The sequence below is a fragment of the Polypterus senegalus genome, chromosome 8 (assembly GCF_016835505.1).
Source record: "Polypterus senegalus isolate Bchr_013 chromosome 8, ASM1683550v1, whole genome shotgun sequence".
NCBI lineage: Eukaryota > Metazoa > Chordata > Cladistia > Polypteriformes > Polypteridae > Polypterus > Polypterus senegalus.
In genome coordinates, this window is record NC_053161.1 from 142,562,522 (window position 1) to 142,587,697 (window position 25,176).

Consider the following 25,176-nt stretch of genomic DNA (forward strand, 5'->3'; position numbering starts at 1 on the left):
TTTGATGTAACAGGCCTCAGATGTCACAAGGTGCTGGCCTCTTCCTTAGAGCTTAGCTGTTGTTCACCTAATGCAGTGGGATGCAATTGCCTGCTTCCATTCAGTCAACATTAAATTACGCTTAACTCTATGTACTGTAATCCCTGCATACAAGTCAGATGAAGCAGCTTTTGAAAGATAATCACTTTCTTAGCTGTCAGCCTGTTATCTGAGATAATATCAGGGTAGAAGTTGTTCTGCCATGTGAAGATGCACTAATGCTCTACATATAGTCATATGAAAATGTTTGGGAACCCCTCTCAGCCTGCATAATAATTGACTCTACTTTCAATAAATAAGATAACAGTAGTATGTCTTTCATTTTCTAGGAATATCAGTACTGGGGTGTTTTCCGAACAAAGATTTTTAGTGAAGCAGTATTTAGTTGTATGAAATTAAATCAAATGTGAAAAACTGGCTGTTCAAAAATGTGGGTCTCCTTGTAATTTTGCTGATTTGAATGCATGTAACTGCTCAATACTGATTACTTGGAACACCAAATTGGCTGAATTAGCTCGTTAAGCCTTGAACTTCACAGACATAAGTGTCCATTCATGAGAAAAGGAATTTAAGGTGGTCAATTACACGTTGTGCTTCCCTTTGACTCTCCTTTGATGAGTGACAGCATGGGATCCTCAAAGCAACTCTAAAAAGATCTGAAAACAAAGATTGTTCAGTATCATGGTTTAGGGGAAGGCTACAAAAAGCTATCTCAGAGGTTTAAACTGTCAGTTTCTGTAATCAGGAAATGGAAGGCCACAGGCACATTTGCTGTTCTGGTCTGGCAGGCCAAGAAAACTACAGGAGCGGCATATGTGCAGGATTGTGAGAATGGTTACAGACAACCCACAGATCACCTCCAAAGACCTGCAAGAACATCTTGCTGCAGATGGTGTATCTGTACATCGTTCTACAATTCAGCACAATTTGCACAAAGAACATCTGTATGGCAGAGTCATGAGAAAGAAGCACTTTCTGCACTCACGCCACAAACAGAGTCGCTTGTATGCAAATCCTGATTTAGACAAGCCAGATTTATTTTGGAACAAAGTGCTGTGGACTGATGAGACAAAAATGGAGTTATTTGGTCATAATAAAAAGTGCTTTGCATGGCGGAAGAAGAACACTGCATTCCAAGAAAAACACCTGCTACCTATTGTCAAATTTGGTGGAGGTTCCATCATGCTCTGGGGCTGTGTGGCTAGTTCAGGGACTGTGCCCTTGTTAAAGTCGAAGGTCGGATGAATTCAACCCAATATCAACAAATTCTTCAGGATAATGTTCAAGCATCGGCCACAACGTTGAAGTTATTCCAACAAGACAATAACTCAAAACACAATTCGAAATCTACAAAGGCATTCATGCAGAGGCAGAAGTATAATGTTCTGGAATGGCCGTCACAGTCCCCTGACTTGAATATCATCGAAAGTCTATGGGATGATTTGAAGCAGGCTGTCCATGCTCGGAAGCCATCAAATTTAACTGAACTGGAGAGAGAATTTGTATGGAAGAATAGTCAAAAATACCTCGATCCAGAATCCAGACACTCATCAAAGGATACAGGAGGTGTCTAGAGTCTGTTATATTTGCAAAAGGAGGCTCAACTAAGTATTGATGTAATATCTCTGTTGGGGTGCCCAAATTTATGCACCTGTCTAATTTTGTTATGATGCTTATTGCATATTTTCTGTTAATCCAATAAACTTAATGTCACTGCTGAAATACTACTGTTTCCATAAGGCATGTCATATATTAAAAGGAAGCTGCTACTTTGAAAGCTCAGCCAATGAGAAACAAAAATCCAAAGAGTTAAGAGGGGTTCCCAAACCTTTTCATATGACTGTAATACCAAGTATCAATTGCATGCTTGTGCAACAAAAGTCAGTTGTTGAGGGCAGCCATTCTGTTGTGAGACACACAGAAGCCACTGTAGACTTCAATTTAGCCAGTCAATCAGTCATTGTCCAACCCACTATATCCTAACACAGGCTCACAGGGGTCTGCTGGAGCCAATCCCAGCCAGCACAGGGTGCAAGGCAGGAACAAATCCCAGGCAGGGTGCCAGCCCACCGCAGGACTTCAGTTTATTCATGTAATTTTTTTTCCCTTTACAATATCAGAAGCTACTTTTGAAACTAACTGGTTGGAAGTGAGTGACACAAATCCAATGATATCTTACCGAATATTCTAACAGGTGGACCTAATGCTGTGTATTTGAGGTTTTGCTCAGGTAGGTACCAACATTTTGACTAGAAGTAAGAGCGAATGGAGGCTCAGTTCATATTTTAGCAGGCCACACTGACTTTATTTTCATTTAAACCAATTTCTTCAGTAATATTCTTTTTTCTTATTATAGCTCTTTAATGACACAGAGGGCTTGTTTTTTCCTTTCTGTATACTTTCTCAGATTTAATAATAATATGCCTTTTACTCGAAAATTTAGAAAGACACTCAAGTGTTGCCTTGGCTTACTACACAGATGTCTTCTCATTTTCTACTTTTGGCCTAAACAAAGTGAATTGGTTGGAACAAACACCTGCAGCCACCAGGTCCTCTAGGACTGGAGCTGAGCACAACTAACTTTAAGTCTATTTAAGAATATATGAAAGAATATGTATACAGCATACACCTGCACCTGCTTCAGGTAAAATGTAATCACTACATCCATAATGGCTAACTTTGTACAGCACCCTAGTACCAAATGTATATATTACAGAAATGCTGGCTAAGTCCTCAAGACTGATCTGTATTTCTTCTGGAATAGAAGTAGGTGGGAGGTAAGGAAAATTGGGCAGATTTTGTTTAGCAAAGTTTCTAATTTGGAAATAGTGGAAAAATTGTGTTGATGGGAAGCTAAATTTGGAGTGTAATTGTTTATAGGATCCAAAGACATCATCTATGTATATCTATCTATATTTACCAAACATTAAAGCAGTTGGAGAGGGTGGAAAAGGTGGTTATCATACAGAGGTATCACAGATAAAAGATTCTCTATCTTGAAGTATTTCCTGCATTGGTTCCATATTCTGAGTGAGTGAAGCACAATTGGGTTGTTAGTATACTGGCGATAACTTGTATTGACTGGGCCACAAAGCAAGGAATATAAAGAAGTACTGCAGGATTTTATTTCTATTGCGGACTAAGCCTGTGTATGTTCGTCTATTTCTGTCCATGTCCAGGTTTTTATAGCTTGTATATTTGCCACCCAGTAATAAAATTGAAAGTTAGGTACAGCCGTGCCCCCTTCTGCCTTAGGTCTTTGTCTTTGTAGAGTTGCCCTTTGGATGCATTGATGTTTTGAATTCCAAATAAATGAGGTTATGGTTGAATCTAATTTCTTAAAAAATGATTTCTTAATGTATATGGGATGCTCTGAAATAGAAAAAGAAGCTTAGGAAAGATATTCATTTTGATAGTGTTAATTCTCCTTTCTAAAGTGAGATGGAGGATCTATGCATATTTTGCTTAGGTTTTTCCATGCAGAAAACAAAATTTTATTGAAGAAGACCTTTATGTTTATTTGTGATGTTTACTCCTAGGCATTTAAACTGATCTGCGAAGATAAAAAGGAAGGTGTCTGATCTAATATTGTGTGCTAGGGAGTTCCCTGGAAAGAGCACACTTTTATTCAAATTGATTTTGAGTCCAGGTATCTTTTGAATTTCTGCTAGTGCTGTTAGAACAGCAGGCGCAGTATTTTCTGGATCTCATATATATTTGTACTATATCATCTGCACATAGTGATATTTTCTGTTCAAGTCCTTCTCTGATAATCCCCTTTATTTCAGAAGCATTTCGAAAATTCACTGCCATTGGCTCAATGGCGATTGCAAATAGCAGTGGTGACAGGGGGAATCCATGTCTAGTACCACGTTTTAGTTTGAAGTAGTCTGAAATAATGTTATTAATACAAACTGAAGCTTCTTGACTGGTATACAGTAGTTTGATCCATGCACATAAGTTCAGGCCAAGCCTAAATTTGTGCAATGTAGTGAATAGTTAGTTCCATTCAACCATATCAAGTTCTTTTTCTTCATCTAACGATAATAAGATATCTGGTAGGCTTTGTGGATGAATACACTACATTAAACAGGCTTTGAAGATTGGAAGCGAAGTGTCTGCTTTTAATAAATCCGGTTTGGTCTTGTGGTATTACTGAAGGAAGCGCTTTCTCAGTCCTTCTAGCTAAAACTTGAGAGTATTTTAACATCATTATTCAGAAGTGAGATTGGTCAGTATGATGCACATTGTAATAAGTCCTTATTTTTCTTATGAAAAATGGTAATTAATGCTTGGGGAAAAGTTTGAGGTGAAGTTTTATTGTCTCTGACTTCAATAAATGATGCTAATAAAAGTGGAGCTAACTTAATTGAAAAATATTAGCAGGGTCTGCTGCTTTCCCACACTGAAGTGAGTTTATAGTGTCTAGTAATTCTGAAAGTGTCAGAGATTTATCCAATTCCCATGCAGGTCTGTATTTAAAACACAATTAAAGTCTCCAGCCATTATAATTCACATTAGGAATGGATGCAAATACATTTTAGATGAAGTCTCTATTATCCATATTGGGTACATAGATATTTATCAAGATCACTTTGCAATTAAATACATTACCTATGACAATCACATATCACCCTTCAGAATTACATACTACATCTGATACTACAAATGAAATTGTTCTATGCATAAAAAATCCCACACCTCTAGTTTTATTTTTATAGCTGGAGTGAAATATGTGGCCAGTCCATTCTATTTGCAACCAAAACTGATCCTTGCTTAATAAGTCGGTCTCCAGTAAAAATACTATCTTGGCGTTTAGACCAGTTAGGTGAGAGAATACTTTCTTTTTCTTTAAATCGTGATTGAGACCTTTGACATTCCAGCTTACAAAATTCACTGTCTGGTCATACAGACAGGGCTTATGAACTTTTGTTGACATTTTGTAGTCTTAAATTAAGGTAGTACATTATTACATAGCTTTAACCTTAATTTCCATTTTTGCCCAGAGTTATTGTAATAAAGACTATTGTTATGTTGGCACTTACAATTTTCAAGGTTAAAAGGACAGATTAGAAATAACTTGCTCTCATTTTCCCCCACCCATGCAGCATGTTTAGAAATCAGGGAAAATAGTGTGGTTATTTTCAAATATAATCTCTTGGTTCTGTCTGAGAAGTGACATCACATTTAATTCAGATTCTAATTCGTCAAAACGGACAATAAGTCTTCTAGATTTTGAAGACTTGTGGACTACTGTAGGTATTCAATCCACATATGCGGTAAACTGCTGATAACTCAGTGTCTGATTTGAAGTCCTCTCCAATTATTTGAGAAAATAGTTCAGCTATGATTTGAACTTTCATGGTTTTCAGGGAGATCTTCTATTGTGATATTATTCCTTCTGTATGCATCTTCCAGTACAGCTAGTCTGTGTCCAAACACTTTGCAGTTGTTTTTCCGTCAGCGGTAGATGCCAGTTGTTCAACTATTTCAATACAAGACATGAACATTTGCTTAACATCTTCTAGTATACCTTTAAAGCTTGCCACAAAGCGGTTTTGAGTATGTCTTTTATATCTTTCCTTGTATCATTTGTAACCTTCTTTATATTACTCTTTAGCTCCTAAATGCCCACCCCAATATGAACGGTAGTTATTGTGATAATCATTGTGGTGATTGTTAGCTTCAGCTTGGACTGTTCATTTTGGTCTTTTCTGTGCTCCACTTGTGGAGTAGCAAGCCCAGTTGGAGTCAGTGCCGCTGGCTCTTGAGGGGTGGTTGACACCACAGATTATACATCCATTTTCAGTTTCAATGAACCTTCTGAAATTGACGTGTTCTCCTGGCCTGAGTCACTTGCACTTTCAATCCCACTTTTGCTCTTGGCTGGAGGCGATGCGCGTATTTACATTTACTTTAATTAAATCTGAGCAGTTAAGTGGGTGACAGCCTAAAGGTTCATTAATATTGGGGAATGCAAACAGTGTGAGTGAAGTGCTTTTAAGTAAGGAATAAGAGAAGCGCAAACTAGGAGAACAGACAGAGAAAAGTAAAGCAGGAACCACATGGAGAGGAGATTGAGCGAATTATAAATTGTGTGACAGACTATCTGAACATCTGTATGGATACTCTTGTTCCTGTTAAAACTGTACGCTGCTTTGCTAATAATACACCCTGGATTACCAGCAATGTTGAAGGCCTTCTTAACAAGAAGAAGAAGCTTTCAAAAACAAGGACCAGGTAGAGCTGAGGAGTGTACAGAAGGATCTTAAGTTTAGACTAAGAGAAGCTAAGGAGTCCTACAGGAAGAAGGTAGAGTACAAGTTGCAGCAAAATAACATCAGGGAGGTGTGGGATGGTATGAAGACCATCACAAGTTATAAGTAAAGGAATTGCTGTACAGCAGAGGACCATGTGGAGAGAGTACAGATCATACAGCCATTTTACCCCACCAGCATGGCAGCACATCAGAAGGTGCTAACAGTGCACCTGCTTCTCCACCCCATGTTTCTTACACCATCACCTCTGACAAAGTTAGAAGAGAACTGAGGAGGCTGCACACTAGGAAGGCAGCTGGCCCAGATAAGGTGTGTCCAAGACAACGGCCTGTGCTGCTGTACTGGCAGAACCCCTTCAACACGTCTTTTACCTGAGCTTACAACTCCCAAGAAAGTGAAATGCAGTGAACTCAATGACTTCAGGCCTGTGGCTTTAACCTCTCATATCTTGGAGCAGCTACTTCTTCATTTCTTCAGACCACAGGTGAGTCACACACTAGACCCCATGCAGTTTGCCTATCAAGAGAAGGTGAGTATGGATAATGCCATTCTCTACCTTCTCCACCAGAACAACACACATCTGGATAAAGGATGTAGTGCTGTGAGGATCAGGTTCTGACTTTTCCAGCACCTTCAACACTTTCCAGCCCCTCCTACTAAGGGCCAAGTTGCATAGAATTGGAGAGAACTCACAACTGGTGAAGTGGTTTACAGATTACCTCGCTGGTAGACCTCAGTTTGTCAGACTGGGAAACTGAACAGCACTGGAGCTCCAGAGGGGATTGTTCTTTGCCCTTTTTCTGTTCACCCTGTACACATCGGACTCCTGCTACAACTCAGGGACATGCCACATGCAGAAGTTCTCAGATGACACTGCCATTGTGCGGTTTGTCAGGGGTGGACAGGAAGAGGAGTACAGGAATCTGGTGAATGACTTTCTGTGATTGTGTTGGTCAAACCAACTGCTGTTGAACACTTTCTAAACCAAGTAGATTGTTGTGGACTACTGTAGGTCTAGGCCACCACTGAGGCTTCTCTCCATTGAAGGGGTTGATGTGGATTGGGTCAAGACCTATAAATACCATGGAGTGCAGATGAATGATAGGCTGGACTGGTCAACATACAGAAAGGCTCTGTTCAGGAAGGAGCAAAGCCGTCTCTATTTTCTGAGGAAGTTGAGCTCCTTTAACATATGTAAGAAACTCCTACAGATGTTCTGTCAGTTAGGAGTTGCCAGTACTCTCTTCTATGCTGTGGTGTGCTGGAGGGTAGCATGAAGAAGAGAGATGCTGATTGTATTGACAAGCTAATCAGGTGAGCAGGATCTGTAGTTGGCATGCAAATGGACTCTCTGTTGACAGTGGCAGAGGGGAGAACACTGCACAAGATGCTGTCTATTATGGACAATGAACATCACCCACTATACACCACCATAATTAAGCAGAGGAGTTTGTTTAGTGGTAAGCTACTATCACAGAACTGCAATACAGACAATTACAAAAGATTTGATGTCCGTAGAGCCATTAGACCCTTTAACTCTTCCCAACTTGGGGGGTGGGCAGTGGTATGAGTCCTGGGCCTGATGCACCTTCTCTGCTCATAAGCTATATTAGGTACAGTATATTAGCTATGCACTACATCTGATATTTCACTTCTTGGTCACTACTGTAAAACCTTTTTTTAAAATGTGTACTTTAAAAATGTCACCCAAACAGCATATCTTATGTCACTTTATATTTTATTTTAGTTTAATATTAATGTCACTTTAGTATCTGTCACTTTAATATTATGTGCCACCTGTCACTTTGGTAGTAATGTTAGTTGCACAATTCCCATTGCGCTGGCATTATTGTATGCATGATCTACGTTACCTGTATTGGACTGCAAGATTCCAACCCCAGTGTACAGATTGCATTTGACAGCCTGTACTCAGTGTATTTGTATAGTATGTACTTAAATATTTGTATCATTGTTATAATTCTTGGCTAACGGTACTTAGATACTTTATTGAGCCAAGGGAAATCTATCTATCAAATTACAACCCTTAATCTCTTGTTTTTTCACCGGTGTCTTTAATGACTAAATTGTTATGTAAAATGTTATTAATTAATTGCTAGCCTAAACATTTTCAACAGCTGGCAATAGTTTACCCTGTAAGCATTGTGGCATTTTTTTAACATTGCATTTGGAAATGGAAAATGGAACTAAGTAGCTAACCTATTAATCTTTTTTTTTTTCTTCTTTCCTTTAAGGGACACTTTGAAGAAGCAAATCTGGTATATCTGCAGGGAATTAAAAGCTGTCCTGAAAACTCAGATCTCCACAATAATTATGGAGTGTTTCTGGTAGATATAGGTGGGTGCATTGACTTGATGTGCTATGTTGGTCCATTTGTTATCCTGGGCATGTGTTCCATCTGCTGTGGAATTCGAGGACAAAAGGTAACATATTGAAAGTGCATGAGAGAATAGGACTCATCTTACAATTTAACAATACACCTTTCTTATGCTAATCCATTCAGTCTAGTTTAAATTATTTTTTAGAGCTATTCACAGTTTGTTGATTGAGAACACCGCATAGATTGACACAATCTAAAAGTAACACAAAAATGGGCAATTAATGTGGAATTATACAAAGCAAATTGGAACTTTAAGAATGCGAGTACAAAGTAGGGTATACTAAAAGATAATACAGAATACGAGATAAGGAGTTCTTTTTCTGCAGAATTGTCTAGTCATCCAATATTTATAAGAGAATGTCAATTAAACCTACGCAGTTTCAACTGGAATAATCTTTAGGTGCACTTATGGGTATTTCATGGATTGTGTATACAGTATTACTTTATGAATTTGTCTTTAGATACCCATTCAGCTCATTTTATGACATTTAACTTGCATTTATTTGTTTAACATTTTATTCAAATCACAAGGGCACAGTAAAACAGTTTCCAAATTTATACGAGCAGAGCTTTTACGTCCTCTGTGATTTAAATTTCAGCACTTCTGACACTATGCGGCCACACCAGCATGAAATTGCAACTCTTCGGAGTTCATGTTAAAGCAGATTTATTCTCAGTGTACAAAACTCCTCACCAGACAGATGCCTGTAAATGATGTTGTCTGACAGACACAATGTTGAAATACTATATGTCATCAAGTGAATCTCTACATTTATTCAAGTATATATATTTTGTGGAGAATTTTTTCATCAAGTATTTGTATAGCAGGCAGCGGCAGATATTATGTAGCTGGCACCTTGATCCATGGAGATATATAAAATCAGAACACAGTATAACTTTTATGCATACATTTTTTATAGTTGCAGCACAGGCAGAGTAAGGGATTCGCTTAGTGGGACACAGAGAGCCAGGGATAGGAATAGTACATTATGTACTGGTCAGTGCTCAGACTCACAGCTGAGTCTTTAAATTTGTGCAATAAAAAATGATGACCGTACAGAAAGTAAGAGAATAAATGTAACAAAAGTGTGCTAGTAAAATCCCTTTATGGACACCTGTGCCAGTTACTCAGGAGCATTAGCCGATGTTAAATTGGCACAGTGGGTTCATTTAATGTCCTTCTGGGAGTATTTAAAATATTTTGAATTCTACATGCAGGCAGCTTATTGCTGTTTAAATGGTGAATAAAGAAAATTCACACCAGAAGATGCCAGTGAGCATACAGTAATAACAGCTTCTTCTGAAAAGTAAATGAGAAATGATAGCAATCTGTATTGCATTCTAAAGTGTTAAATAAATAATGAGAGAGATGAACAATAAAGCGATTCTGCATTTTTTTTACTTATTAGTTGCATTGCTTATAAAGAAAATCACTGGTGGTTTGAATTAGCATAAAGATGTCAGGTGTCTTGCATAAACAGACTACTGATCACCTAGCAGTAGTAAAATGAACCTCTGAGGCAGCAGATCTGCAGTGTAATCTGCTGAACCCGTGTTGTTAAACATGCTCCCTTTTTCTTTATCTGTCCCTTCTGTTCCAGGAGATGGGGATCAAGCTGCAAAACATTATCAGCAAGCCATTAGGCTTAAACCCAGCCATTATGTTGCCATGGTGAACCTGGGAAGGCTTCTCCGGTCGTCTGATCAGAATAAAGACGCAGAAGCGTGGTATAAGAGGTATGGCAAAATAAACCCTGTATGCTGTATCTGAGGACTGGCACATTCAAGATAAATGGAACTAACAGTTTGCTAGCAATTCAGGAGGTTGAATGTGTTGATTTAAACAAAGCATGGCTTGCTTTTTTTATTGACAAAAGCATACATTTTGTAAATTAATTTTTTTAGGAAATTTAATTTTTGTAAATTTAGTCTAGGCTGGAATCTAATAAATCACCAGGACCAGAATACATTTAACCTTGAGTGCTTAAGGAGGATAGTGACTGCAAATATAAATCCTGGGCACTTATTTTTCTAAATTCACTGCACACTGGGAAAATTCCTAAGAACAGGAGGAGTTGTATAAAAAGGTATTCAGGTGGATACCAGTAAACTTAACATGCACCATGGATAAAATAATGGAAGGAATTCTTATGGAGAAGATTGAGTAGCGCATGACAAGAACAGGGGTATTAGGGAGCAATCAACATGAACTCAGACAGGGGATATCGTTATTTACTAATATGCTGGAATTTTATAAGGAAGCAATAGCAGGATACAATCTGAGTGGTGCATATGATATTCTTTATCTTGATTTTCAGAAAGCATGTGAAAAGGTGCCACTTAAGAGGTAGGGCATCGAAGTAAAAAAAATGGGAGTTCAGGGTGTACTGTAGTGTGTAGATGGGAATTGGGTAAAACACAGAAAGGAAAGAGTTATGGTGCAAGGAACCAGAATTACATGATGTTAAATGTGGTGTCCCTCAGAGGTCAGTGCTGGGGCCGCTGCTATTTTTTATGTTTATTAAAAATCTGATTAGGAATATAAACAACAAACTGGTTTAAGTCAGCAGATGATACCAAGATATATGGATTGGCAGGTAATCTAGAATCTGTTGAATCATTATAGAGGAATTTGGACAGCATACAGGCTTGGCAGATTTGTGGTAGATGAATTTTAATGTAAGTGAATGTAAAATATTACACGTAAGGAATGAAAATGTTAAGTTTGAATACACAATGGGAAGTCTGAAAATTGAAAGTACTGCTTCTGAGAAAAACATATCACTATTCACATCTAGGCAGTGTTCAGAAGCCATTAAAGAAGGCTGGCAGAATGTTAGGTTATATAGCACAATGAGTAGAGTACAAGTTAGAGGAAGTTAGGCTCAGGTTTTATAACTTTTATAACTTTTTTTTTAAACTTGATTACGTAGTGAGGTGTAACCAGGAGTACCATGTGCAGTTTTCATCTCTGTTTTACCAAAAAAAAAGACACAGCTTCTACTGTAGTTTGATTCCAGGACTGCAGGGGATGAGTTATGAGGAAAGATTAAAGGAGTTGAAGCTTCTTAGTTTAAGCAAGCAGAGAGGTTGACATGATAGATATTTTTTTAAGTATGAAAGGAGTTAATACAGTACAGTAGATGCAGGCTGTTACTTTACAATTAGTTCAATAGGACCACAGGGACACAGTTCAGACTTTATTATGGGTAGATTTCAAACATTAGAACATTTTTCTTCACACAGAAAATACAGACACATGGAATAAAATTACCATATGTGATAGACATTAGGACTTAGGAACCTTCAAAATGTTGATGTTTTGGATAAATTAGATGCATATGATTGGCAGACTGAATGACCTGTTCTCATCAAAGTGTTTCTAATATTCTAAATGAAAAAATTACAGTGGTGCACAGAAAAATTATAAGTAAATATTATACAATTGTGATGCACCTTTTTTGTTTTAAAGCATTCAACATCATTAACCTGTTGACCCATATGACATGTACAGTATTTGTTATCTAAAGCAACTTACCATTCAACTACAGTTGTTTCCTTATTTATACATTCCAAGCACTGGTAGTTCAGCACAACGTCAGGTCACATAGCGAGTCATTGATTAGCATCCATCTGGCAAAAATACAATGCCTTAGCCTCTAGTGACAATCTAGCATACTATTGTTATATACATTACGTTAAATAAATATAACATTGGCTAAGACTCTGGCACAAACTATTAAATATTAAACTATTAAGTTAATTTAAGAATTCAACCTAAAATTGCAAAAAAATTACTAAAATCACAACCTACTCATATTCCATATGTATAAATCTGAAGATGACTGTACAATACACAAATGACCTAGAAGCCTATTTTGGAAAAAAAAGTCAGGGAATGGTTTAGAATTTCTGACTTTGCACTGTTAGGAAATTCACAAGGGACTGACTGGGCAAATGATAATAAAGGGGAATAGACAATTGTAAATTCCATATGGCCCTGGAAAAAACAAACCATTTGTGAGCCACAGTTCTTGCTTAAAGTTTGCTTGGGATCTGTTAACAGCTTACACATAAGCCAGCCATCTCTCATATTACATCGCGTATTATTTTAATTATCACTTTAGTAAATGCTTTAACTCACATTGACAGACGCATGACAAGAATGTAGTACAGCTGCTTCTTTATGTATACAGATGGTGATTATGTGTGTGTGTGTGTGTGTGTGTATTAAGTGACCTGATCAGAGTCCCACTGCAGGCCAGGATATGAACCTGTAACTTACGTTTTATAGCTCAGGGCCTTTACAAAATATTTTTCAATTTACACTGCCAAATAGAAACATTGTTCTTGTCCAATAGAATTGAACTGGATTAATAATAAATGAAAATGATTAGAAGAGAATCATACCTAAATGTATTTACATCAGAAGAAACAAACTCCAGTCATTGTGCTTTACATTTTTCCTCAAGTCAAGTGTGATTTTTACTTTGCAGTCGATCTTTCTCAGAGTTGTCTCCTACCACTTTGCATGGTGATGGTCAATTAGCTTGATAGAATGATGATAAAGATAAATTAAAACTAAAAATATAAAGTAAAACAAAGCTGCTAAAGCTTCTGGCTACTTAGTATAGTTTGCTATCAGTGCCTTTTGTGATGGACTGGTGTCCAATGCAGTGATTGTTCCTGCCTTTGTGCCTGTTACTTGCTGGGATAGGCTCAGGCTTCCCTGCTGTGGATAGACAGATTTGGAAATGGACGGATGGATTGCATGAAGTACGCTTCTGCCTACCAAATTATACTATCTATCATAGGTGCTGTCTGTGGTGGGATAAGAGGCCAGCTGCAAAGTGCTAGAAAAACTAAACTAAACTAAAACTTGAAAAATCCCTTCAGACTGCATATCTATCCTGAAATGTGTCAACTCATGACAGCAAGCACTCAAAAATGCTTCGGGTGAAACTGGAAACAGCACGTGGTGGGGTTTAATGCGACTTAGCCATTTTACAATTTGAGAATGCAGAGGAGACATTCAGTTACTGTAACATATGTCTACAAGACACTCTTGGTAAAATACATTCTTAAGGTACAACATTTCAGAGAACACTTATCACCTGGGGTCTATTGGCAGACTTTTTTCTTTTTTTGCATTTCACACTCCTCTAAAAACACTGAACCTGTGTCGTATGAATGAAAAAAAAAATCATTGAAGGACAGTGTATATGAACTTTACCAAAGGTAGCTCTCCAGTTAAACCACCAGCCTAAAAGGTAGTTTACGGTGATACTAACCGCACAATAATAATCTTTTCATACAGCTCCATAAATCATAAACATAAAACTTAAACTTTGGTCCCCAAAATAAACCGAATAGCCTAATAATAATCGCAAAATTCGATTATATTGAAGTAAAATGATTATCTTTAGACATTTAGCAATGATTCATGTTTACTATATCCTCACCAACTCATGCAAAGTAGGCAATATCACCATGCAATTAATGCACAATGTTAGATAGATTGAGAAACTAACTGTGAAGAACTTTTTTTGCATGTCAGGAGTGAATGTGAAAATAGAATCAGTCAGGTCATAAATGGTTATGAACAATGGAAGATGATATTTTGTGGAGTTTTAATGCAAGTTTTAATAATAAACTCATTTGAGAGGTGCTTATACTCTGAACTAAATCATCCTTTAGCAATGCAGTCAGAACTTATATTGTGTCCTATCTGTGTCTCCTATGCTACAACAGTTTGAGGATTATTATTATGATTATTGTTGTTGTTATTGGTTGATCGTTATCTAAGTTGTGGTGTATGATTTTTGTGCAAAGCTGCCCAAGGCCCTTAACCTGAAAATTGCTCCAGAGACGCTGTACAATGGCTTACCCGTGCTCAGACCTCCAAATGTCATGTGAAAAGATGATTTACCCTCAAGAATTAATACAGTATAACAAATAAAATGTTTATGAAGACACTCCTGCTTGCTATGTCCAGCAAGAACCAATTAATTACACTAATGGCCCAGCTTCAATGTGGGATCATAACAGCAACATAATAACCAAAATAACAACAAAATATTATACTTAGCTTACACTCTCTCACTCGCTGTCTCTGTTAGCCAAAGTGCTGTCAGTGCTCTAGCTGTTGTCTTCTTTAGGTGCTTTCAGAGCATGCAGAAGGTTCCAGAGGGTCTCAATTAAAAAAAGCAGGTCCACCTGTCTTAGGGTTCACAAATACCTCCACTTTTTGTAACTTTAAAATAATAATGCTTTGATACAATAAACCTAAAAATGTTTTTTGTCTGGAGACCAAGAAATTCTTTTCTCACAAAGTGAAAAAATATATAACATGTAAAAAGGGAAAGCAAGTATTGTAACAATAATAATAATAATAAATGGCATATATGTTGTATATAAAATACTTCGTAAGAATCTAATGTTTTTGAGTACAGAGCTTGCTGAATACATTGACCACAGTGATATATTGAATATTGGTTGCACTTTCTTGCACCCTAAATTCTCCTCCACTTGATTAGCTCACGTACTTTCCACTTACAGTTACTCAGTGATCACCATCCTTAATTTCATGACATGTAAATCCCTTCAACTTGAGTAAAACATGATACCATTTTATATGGAGCATTCTGGACCAGAGACAGACAGTGCTCTTATGCCCTCCAATACAGCACTGTAAACCAGGGCAACACTGGTGCAGACTCTACAACCATCATGGTTTTGCTCTTGAATGTTTTTTCCCTACTGACCACCAATATATATTAACTGCTAGACTTGATATGATTATTTTATTTGAAGATACCTACCTGTCTTTAAGAAGGGCGGCACGGTGGCACAGTGGGTAGCGCTGCTGCCTCACAGTTAGGAGACCCGGGTTCACTTCCTGGGTCCTCTCTGCGTGGAGTTTGCATGTTCTCCCGATGCCCCTACCTGCAAGAGTTTCCTTCCAAAGACGTGCAGGTTAGATGCACTGGCGATTCTACACTGTCCCGTGTGTGTGTGTGTGTGCGCCTTGCGTGGGCTGGCGCCCTGCCCGCGATTTGTTTCCTGCCTTGCACCCTGTGTTGGCTGGGATTGGCTCCAGCAGACCCCTCTGACCCTGTAGTTAGGATATAGCAGGTTGGATGATGGATGGATGTCTTTAAGAAAACAAAGCACATTTTAAAGGGAAGTTTGAGAGAGAATAAATGTATCATGATATGTCACTTTTCACAGACAACAGACTCGGCTCACTCTACAGATGAAAAGCTGAAAGCATAGGCAGTTATTGAAACTTTACCTATTCTGTAAAATAAACACAGAAAAAGGTTTGGGATAGCCACCTTTATACTTATTAGTACAGGCTAAATTGATCAATCAAATCTCAATAGGTCTTTACAGACATGAGTACAAAACAGAACTGAGGTACATAATGAAAACAATGCCATTATAAAGTCGGGTAACAGGAAGAGGTGCGGTCACAGGGACTGAAGTGGAAGTGATCTCTTTAGGAGGCAGGGTTGAAAGGACTGGAAGCACAAGTGATGTCCCTAAGAGGCAGGCACTTCTGTTGGTCTGCAGAGGGAAAGAGGAGAAAGATTTACAGCACAGCACCAACCCCTAGTCTGGCAGAGAAACACAATTATTTGAGCCCATGTGTCTCCCATGTGCACGTGTGTGACAATTCATTGAATTGACTTAACATGTACACATCTGAGTTGGGGGGAACACACAGTAAGTAACCAGAGGCGCCCATACAACATGGGGAAAACTCGCCAGCTCCAGACTGTCAGACACAAACCAAGCAGGAAACTGAACCCAGATCCCCACAGCAAAGATGCAGCAAGGTTAACCTCTGTGCCACCACAAAATAAGAAATGCTGGGTGAACAATTCAAAAATATGAAGCAAATTTAGACTAATTAATTAGTTAATGCCAATTTGCAGGTCAGTGCTACAGGTATCAGAATATGGAAAAAAAATCCTTAGAGCCATCTGCTTTGCAATGGCCTTTGTTGAGCTGTACGAATGCGACTCTGTCACCAATTTAAGGTCTTTCCATTGCTTTTGACTTTGCAAAGCTGATTTTTATTGATCAGAGTGAATCCTGCTATTAGCATCTTATGATTATTTGTATTAAATCCAAAGCAGTCAGTAAATAACTTTGTGCATAGGACAGTAAGTTTGTGTGCTTATGTAGCAGTAGTAACGTTACATGCACTTGCATGTCAGACAAACATACAATAAATCGCCACTCTCCCACGTGTAAGCACTGTCAGTTTAGGCGACTCTGTCATTAGCACAAAGGGAACAGGTGGAGGACGTTCAGCTGGTTAGCCTTTCAATTTACAGGCTAATGTCTCAGTCACTAGGGAGCACACTGTATGTTTCTTGTACAGAGGGTTAATTGAACATTAGGTATGCTTGTTTATTCGATAAAGTGCCCAGTGATAGCTCTCTAGTCAGGGATGCTGCAGCTGTAGACATAAGCATATTTGACGAAAAATATTCTCAATTTAACTTTGGATTTTCTTTGTTGTTTTTAGAGCTTTACAGATCACACGGAAGGTAGAAATACTGACACCATTAGGCGCTTTGTATTACAACACTGGCCAATACAAGGAAGCTCTACAGGTGTATCGGGAGGCTGTGGCCCTTCAGCCTGACAATAGTGAAATAGGCCTTGCTCTGGTAAGACTAGAGAAAGACAGCCATTCTTGGCTAAAAACTTAAAATCGATTTTTATTTACGGAACATTTCTGATGTCTGAATTCTTTGCACAGAATATTTTCAATGTGTTGATCACATGTGAATCCAAGGAGTCAAGATGGGCTTTGAGATTTTGTACCCTAATTCTTCTCTGATGTGCTGTTTGACCTCAGCCCCTCCTTTTCTTTTGTGTTACTACGTACAGCCAATCACTCTGCTGTTACATGAGTAGAGGAACAAAGGAAGCAAAAGTAGGAGCCTGGCCAGATTCTTTGCTCTACCACTATGCTTAGTGCCTTTGTAAAGCTAACATTCTAGGTGATCCTGCTTCTAGTGCTTTCTTGTGTTTCAGCCTTGTGCCTGTTTTTTCATTTATTCCTTGTTCTTTGTGTTCTTCAGTATGTTTCCCTGATAATTGTCTTTTTAGTATTTTAGGTACCTGCCATGTCCATCTGGATTGTTCCATTGAAGTTCTGAAGGACAACTATAATTAATCAAAGTGTTAGATCTTTAAGGTTCATTACAAGAAAAGTGAAATGTAACTGAAATGTTGCTAAGGTCAAACTCAAACAGAACACAAAACCAGAATATTCCAAACAAACTGTTCAATTATATATATATACCTGTATATATATATATCTATCTATCTATATATATCTATATATATACATATATATATATATATATATATATATATATATATATATATATATATATATATATATATATATATATATATATATATATATATATATATATATATATATATATATATATATATATAGATATATATCTAGAGAGAGAGAGATAGATATATAGATATATAGATATACACACACACATAGTGGCATCACCTATAAAGGAACAAACATATAAAATATTGAAGATGTAACATCACCAAAACAATGGGTACAATAGTTTGGTTTATATGCAGGTTCATATGCTTTTTACATTCCTAAACTGTCTCGGTCTATGCAGACCCCATGGCATGCAAAACCATGTCTGCTAAACAACATGTCTCAGACTCTTTATTGGAGATGCTACATTAAGGGATCGCTTTGAGAGAGTTATTGCCTCGGAATACACAGTCAGATGGGATTCAGCTGCCAAAATGCTTGGGCCCTAACACTAGCCTGTTGTGTGAATGAGCCCCAAACATAGCAAAATGGGTGTGAGGCTTCCAAAATATAGTCATAGAGCAGGCCAGGACCTTCACTAGACACCCCTGAAGAGTTGTACTCAGTCCAGTTTACTCCTCAATGCTATCTGTAGGCTTGGCGTTGCAAGGTCCAAACAAGGAGAGATGGCTAAAAAATGAAAATGTCACAAAATATAGGAAAATCACCCAGTTTGTAGACAAAAGAGCATAAAAATATTCACAATTAAATTAAGTCAAAAATGCTCATGAGAGAAAATGTGACTAAAAGAAGTTGCATAAAAGGCAATTTCTGCAGCAAATAAAAGGCGGCTCTGAGGCTAAGGATCTGTGCTGGTATCCTGAAGGTTGCCGGTTTGAATCCCCATCACTGCCAAGAGATCCTACTCTGCTGGGCCCTTGAGCAAGGCCCTTAACCTGCAATCGCTCCAGGGGCGCTGTACAATGGCTGACCCTGCGCTCTGACCCCAAGGGGTATGTGAAAACTAACAAATTCCTAATACAAGAAATTGTATATGGCGAAATAAAGAACACAAAAAAAAAACAAGTCCCAATACATAATATCCGTTAATTTAAAACCTTAAAAACAGAAACGAGATGTCAGCAAAACCACAAAACCCAAAGAGAAATAGCAATACTCACCACTCCAAGCGCAATGGTCTCCTAATTTGAGCCTTCTCTGCTCTCGATTTAGATAGCCAGAGAGGAGGCTTAGTAGTAATGATGTCAGGGTGGTCCCACCTGATGGGTCTCCACCCACAAAAGACAAGTAATGGAGATACAGTACACATTTAAAAACATAAAGATACAAAAAACAGCAATAAAACAAAATGCACAAAAATGCAGACTCATACATAACACAGCCAAGCTTCCTCATTTATGTTTCTTTGCCCCCAAGTCCCCTCACCCCCACCATGAGCAACATTATTAGCACTGCTTAGTAATAAATAGGAATGTGAGGGTCCAAGGTCAAACATACCAATAGTTTTTTTTTTTTTATCTTAGATCATTCTTTTCTGATCATTTGTTATGAATGTTTTTTAAACTTTATTTCAACAAACATGACCATATGTGTGTTTTGAATTAATGATTTAAGCCTTGTTCACACGGGCGTTAAAATCAAGCGTTTTTTTTGCGTTCGTAGCGTCCGGTGAGCGCGGATCAAGCGCCGAGTGTTTTCTACACGTAGGAGTCAATGAGTGTTCACACGGGCTTTGGTGACGTGCGTTTGTCCGGCAGCGCGTTTATACGGTATCAAAAAAACGTTGCATGCAGCTTTTTCTTGCCGTTCAAAACCCAACGAACGCAAGGAAACCGCTTCTAGTTCGTTTTCTGCGCATTTATTTTACGCTTCGGAGGACCGGATATATCCCATGATCCTAAATGCCCCCCTGCCATGAATTGCCCCCCACATAATAGCTATCAAATATTATATTAGAACATAAATTCATAGATTTATTATTATCAAATATGATATTACAATTATAATGACGTCTAGGCATGTGACAGCCGTCAAGACCATTAATACAAATTCTTGTATAATGTTTATTTTGTGGGACATTTATTTTTCGGGGTTTTGTCATGAATATGCAAATAAATATTTATATATAATAAAAATAAATATTGTTTATGATGAAAAATTCAACGAAAGTAATTTTATTATAAAATAAACAATGCAATATGAAAATATACATGTTGTATATGAAAAAATATTAATATTTTTATGTTTTCATATACAACATATATATTTTCATATTGCTTATTTTATTTTATTGTCTCATGGAATTTGTAAACCATGAACCTATTAATTTATGTTCGAATATAATATTTGATAACGATTATGTAGGGGGGGCATTTCAGTGCATAACACCGGTGTAAGCGCACACTCGACTACTGTTTCCTTACCTCAAAGTGACAAGTAGTCTCTCTTCGGGGCTAACACCAAGTCGCATATTGGTTGATCGGCGTGCAATGTGGCATTGCGCCAGCTGCAGCAGACAATCAAAAGTGGAAACCGACATCCGACAGTAATTAAAAAACTTGCGCGGAAATTTTCGCATTTCTTCATTAAGCACAAAAAAACTTCCTTTAACCCGACGTTGTGCAGTCAGAGGATGAACCCAGTAGCGGCGATTTTTTCTCTCCCTACGTCGCCATATTACGAGTATTTTTAAAACAAGAAGATTAATATCTAACATAGCAAAATGGTCCATATTGAAAGGAGGCACCTCAAATAAAACGACAAGGGCTTTCATATCCAGTTCCTGACACTGCCTCCACAGGTTAACACACAAACTACAATTTGGGCTGCAGGCTGGCGTTAGACAGAGACCAACGAACGCCGGTGTAGAAGTCAATCGATCGCCACCACAAAATGCAACATAAACGTCTAGGACATTCAGAGCAAGTTTGTTTATCCAAAAACTTAACGCCCGTGTGAACAAGGCCTTAGTTTGAGAAACATATTAATATATGCAAATCAATTTTAAGTGCATAACACTGCTATTTCAGTGTCTCAGCATTATGTTTGTGCTGCACCATTGCTAAGGAATGTCTCTCCTGATGCACTGTGTGTCATGTCACCCCAGCCCACACTTTTAAACCTGTGCTAGGTATTCTGATTCCCCCTTGCTGGTTCAGTTCCTAATCTTCACATTTTGGTTCTGGTAATAATTTTTGTAGTTTTGGTAAAAATCTTGAGGAAATACACATCTTCTGTTCCATTTTTAACAATTTCTTTGAGATTCTTCCCAGTCCACTATGCATGCAGACAATATAATGAGGTTGGTTGGATTTGAAGAAAAAAAAAAAAAAGGGCGGGTGAGTCACTTTGAGTATGGCAAACAGGAAGAGTCAGGAGCTCGAGACCCACATCCTGAAACATGGGTCTTAGATTTTGAATTTTAGATTTAGGGTTTTTTACACTGATTTTGATCATCAATGGCCTGCACTTTCAGTCTGTTGTTTGATCCTTGTCTGTTACTACCTTGAAAAAAAACAATCCTTAAGTCTTTCTGTCTAATGGTTACCTAATTTCAGATTTTCTTTTTCAGTCTGACATTCTTGTAAATAATTTGTCTCTAATTGATAATTTCTGTGATTCTCTTTTTCCATGGGATCCCAAGTTAACTCAGCACCAGTGCGACTGTTGTTCATATTATGAATGATCCCTTCTCTAATGCCAAGGCTGTATTTCACTTTCGACTTTCTCTGTTTGACCTCACTACTACTGCACACTCCTCCTATGCTTTTCTAGACTCACTAGAACTTACTACTCTTGGTTCATTTTGTTCTTACTTGGTAAAGTCAGTTTAATTTTTTTTTCCAAGGTTCTCAGCTTGGTCCACCTCTTATACATTATCCCAGGCTGACAGATTCCCAACTCTTTCACGGTGCAAACCTGCATGAAAAGGCAAAGTACATGCTTTTTCTAACTGAATTTTAATACTTTTAAATAGTGGAGTGCACCGCCTGGTGATGGCACTTGCCTCACACTAAATATGGAGGACCTTCAGCCTTCAAATGTGAACAGACGTTCCTCCTTCTGGCTGCAAGTCAAAGCTAGAATGGCACATCATTTCTGTATGACAGCATAGAATGTGTTAGCTCCCAATTGAGAAGAAATTACTTATATATCAAGTAATTATTTTACTTTTTGTAGTTGTCAGTTATCCTGTTAATTTTCTTTCTTATCTTAGGCCCAGGTTTTAGCAATGTCTGGCAAAACAAAGGAAGCAGAAAAGATGACCCAGGACATCATCTCGAAAAACAAGGATTGTATTGAATGTTATCGTCTCTTATCTGCAGTTTACAACAAAAGAGAGAGCCACAGCGAGGTATGAAAAATAACACTTTCTAAGAATTACCAAAGTCCAAATAACATAATGTAGTGCTGCATCATTCTGCACAAACAGCTTTTTTGGCATCATCCCATAGATAGCTTTGTTTGTTTTAATTACAGCTTACAAGAGTGCCAGATCAATGCAAGTTTTAAAGGAACTGGGTTTTAATTCATGGTTTGTTTTCAGGCATCAGCAAATGCAGCCAACAGTATTTCTGTGCCATCCGTATGCTTTACAAAACCACATGGCTGGTTGGTGCCTTGGGTTCAAATCCTAACTGTGTGGAGTTTGCAGGTTATCCAAAGGCATGTGTTAAATTTTCTTTGCATATCCTGTTTTTTCCCTCCCATATGCCAAACGTGTTTACTGTCAACTTTAAACTGAACCTGTCACGGGGTAGGATTTGCTCTCGTAAGAGCATTTACAACATGCTATTGATGAATACTACATTGCTGGTCTGTGAACTCAAGATATCAGGAAGGGCTTTGAGTTTTTGTACCCTAGCCCTGCTCTTCTGTGCCCTTGTGATCGATATTGTCGAGATGAGCTCTGCCTGCTTCCTCTGCCCCCAACCAGGATAAAGAAGATGTAATAAACATAGTGACCTATTAAGGGAAACCAGCAACCTCTCTAAATATCCATCCATCTTCTAAACACACTTATGAAGGGCAGAGTCGCTGGAAAGCAGGAGACTGAGGCATAGAGAAAATCTACGAAACCAGAGAGTATTATTCCTACACAGACTCATCCTTACATATATAAAAGGGTCATTCACAAGAGGTCCATAATTTTAAAAATATAGCACTCTAAGGATGGAACAGACCTCACTTATTAATCTTCTAAAAGTTAGTAGAAAAGTTGTATGTCATGATGTGAGCACAACAACACTATAAACCATGGTGGTGTTAGCATTTTATTTTGTTTCAGGTGAGGCGTATGGGGGTAACTGCAAGTCAGTTCTTACAACAAACTTTTGTAGAAAAATATAAGCCGTACTTTTTGATTATACTGTATTCAAAAACTCCATTTCAACAAATATTTTACACAATTTAAAGAATCAATAAGAAACCAAAATAACTCAGAGAAGTGGTACCAGTTGACACACACAAAACTCAAAACACAAAGAAAGTTTGTTGAAAGAACCACCACTCCATTATTTTATAGTCAAACTAGCTGATTACCCAGTGGCTTCGCTCAAGGGAAGAAAATAAAATGTAGTATATACATTATTAAACAGTAAAACATTAACATGTAGCAGAACTGGAGTGCTTTCGGGTAAAGTACATTTTAAAGGCGCTGTAACACAACAGGTAAGTAGCACTAACAGCAGCTTAAATGTATTTGGATCATCTCTCGGTAGCAGATCCCTTGTGAAAGGCGCTACACGACCGCTGTGGTGTAGAAATGACATTTTCTATTAGATCCTGCAAATTTCTGCCTGACAACCTTGCACTACGTGCCTGTGATTAAAGAGAAAAATTATTCTGAGAAATGTGGACGCTGCCCTTCTGTGCTTAACTGGCAGAAGGTCCAAACAATTCCCAAGTCCAAAACTTAACATGAAGAGGTCGGTACATCTTCTTAGATGTAAACCCTCCATCTTCTTAAAAGAATTTTATCACAAAAGCAACCTTGAATGTTGCGGGGTTTTAGTGACCTGAACTCACCTTAAGGGACAGTAAGCAGTCATGAAGCACAATTTACAAAGAGAGTTTTGCTTCAATGGCACCAATCACACTTTCACAATGATTTCTACTCTCCCAGGAGCCGACAGGGCACTCGAAGTGTCACAAACAGTGTGACAAGTGATGACGCTGCCTGAAACTGCGAAGCTCTCGACCTGATGGAGCAGCCCGACATTCCGTGCCTCAGAGCATCCACTTTGTTCTCACGACCCCCGCCGCTGAAGGCGGTGTCGTCTTCACATTGTTTACAGCTCGGCGCAGTTAAAAAGTAGAAACTCTCACACAAATAATAACAGTTCATAAAGATTATATAAAAATGGCGTCCACAAACGAAGTGATTAGTTCCTGTATTATAATATGTTCCGAGGTCATACTTAATTTCAGTTTTGTGTGGTCATACGTAATTTCCGTTTCAAACGCGAAAAGAATTTTATATATATAGATTTATATGAAAGCCAGAGCTCCATGAGTGGAAATCAGAAGCGGGAATACTGTACACTTCACTTCAGGTAACTAAAATTTTAAGGGAGGTCAAGCAGTGCCCTTCAAGCCACTATGTTTATTTGAGATCCATGGAGGAACAACATCAGGAATCAGCAAAATGCACTGTGGCTTATATATGGAACCTAAGGTTGGATATAAATGGGCACCCCATCTCTACACATTAAGCATGAAGTTAAGAAACATGAGACCATCATTCACTGAGAAGGAGAACAGGTGGAAATAAACCAAGGTAAGGAGGTATGAATACAGCAGAAGAGTATCATGGAGTTTTGACAGAGTGGCCAAGTCCCAGCTGCTCCCTTTGATAGGCTGTTAGATCAGTTTGCAAAAACATGGAGTTGTGAAGCTACACCCACCAACAATACATACATACATACAGTATGTTCCCATATACTCACCCATTTTTTTGTGCCATTTTATGAGTACAGGACTGCTGTGAGCCAAAGCCTATTATAAGAGTAACAAGTCATAAAGCAGGAGGCAACCCAGGGGTTGCCTTTAAACTGTTTACTTGTACTGTCAACTCAACTTTATTATCCCATATAGGGAAATTCATTTGGTTGGTACATCAA

At 38.1% G+C, this 25,176-nt stretch overlaps 1 protein-coding gene across 4 annotated transcripts in view; it reads left to right on the top strand.

The window, feature by feature from the left end:
* tmtc1 (transmembrane O-mannosyltransferase targeting cadherins 1) overlaps positions 1-25,176 on the top strand; it is a 570,135-nt gene that overhangs the window by 524,449 nt on the left and 20,510 nt on the right. For all 4 annotated transcript variants that reach the window (XM_039761862.1, XM_039761863.1, XM_039761865.1 and 1 more), the window contains 4 exons: positions 8,570-8,672; positions 10,317-10,452; positions 17,255-17,399; positions 22,272-22,409. In XM_039761862.1, the coding sequence (XP_039617796.1) occupies positions 8,570-8,672; positions 10,317-10,452; positions 17,255-17,399; positions 22,272-22,409 (522 nt within the window). The remainder of the gene's footprint in view (positions 1-8,569; positions 8,673-10,316; positions 10,453-17,254; positions 17,400-22,271; positions 22,410-25,176) is intronic.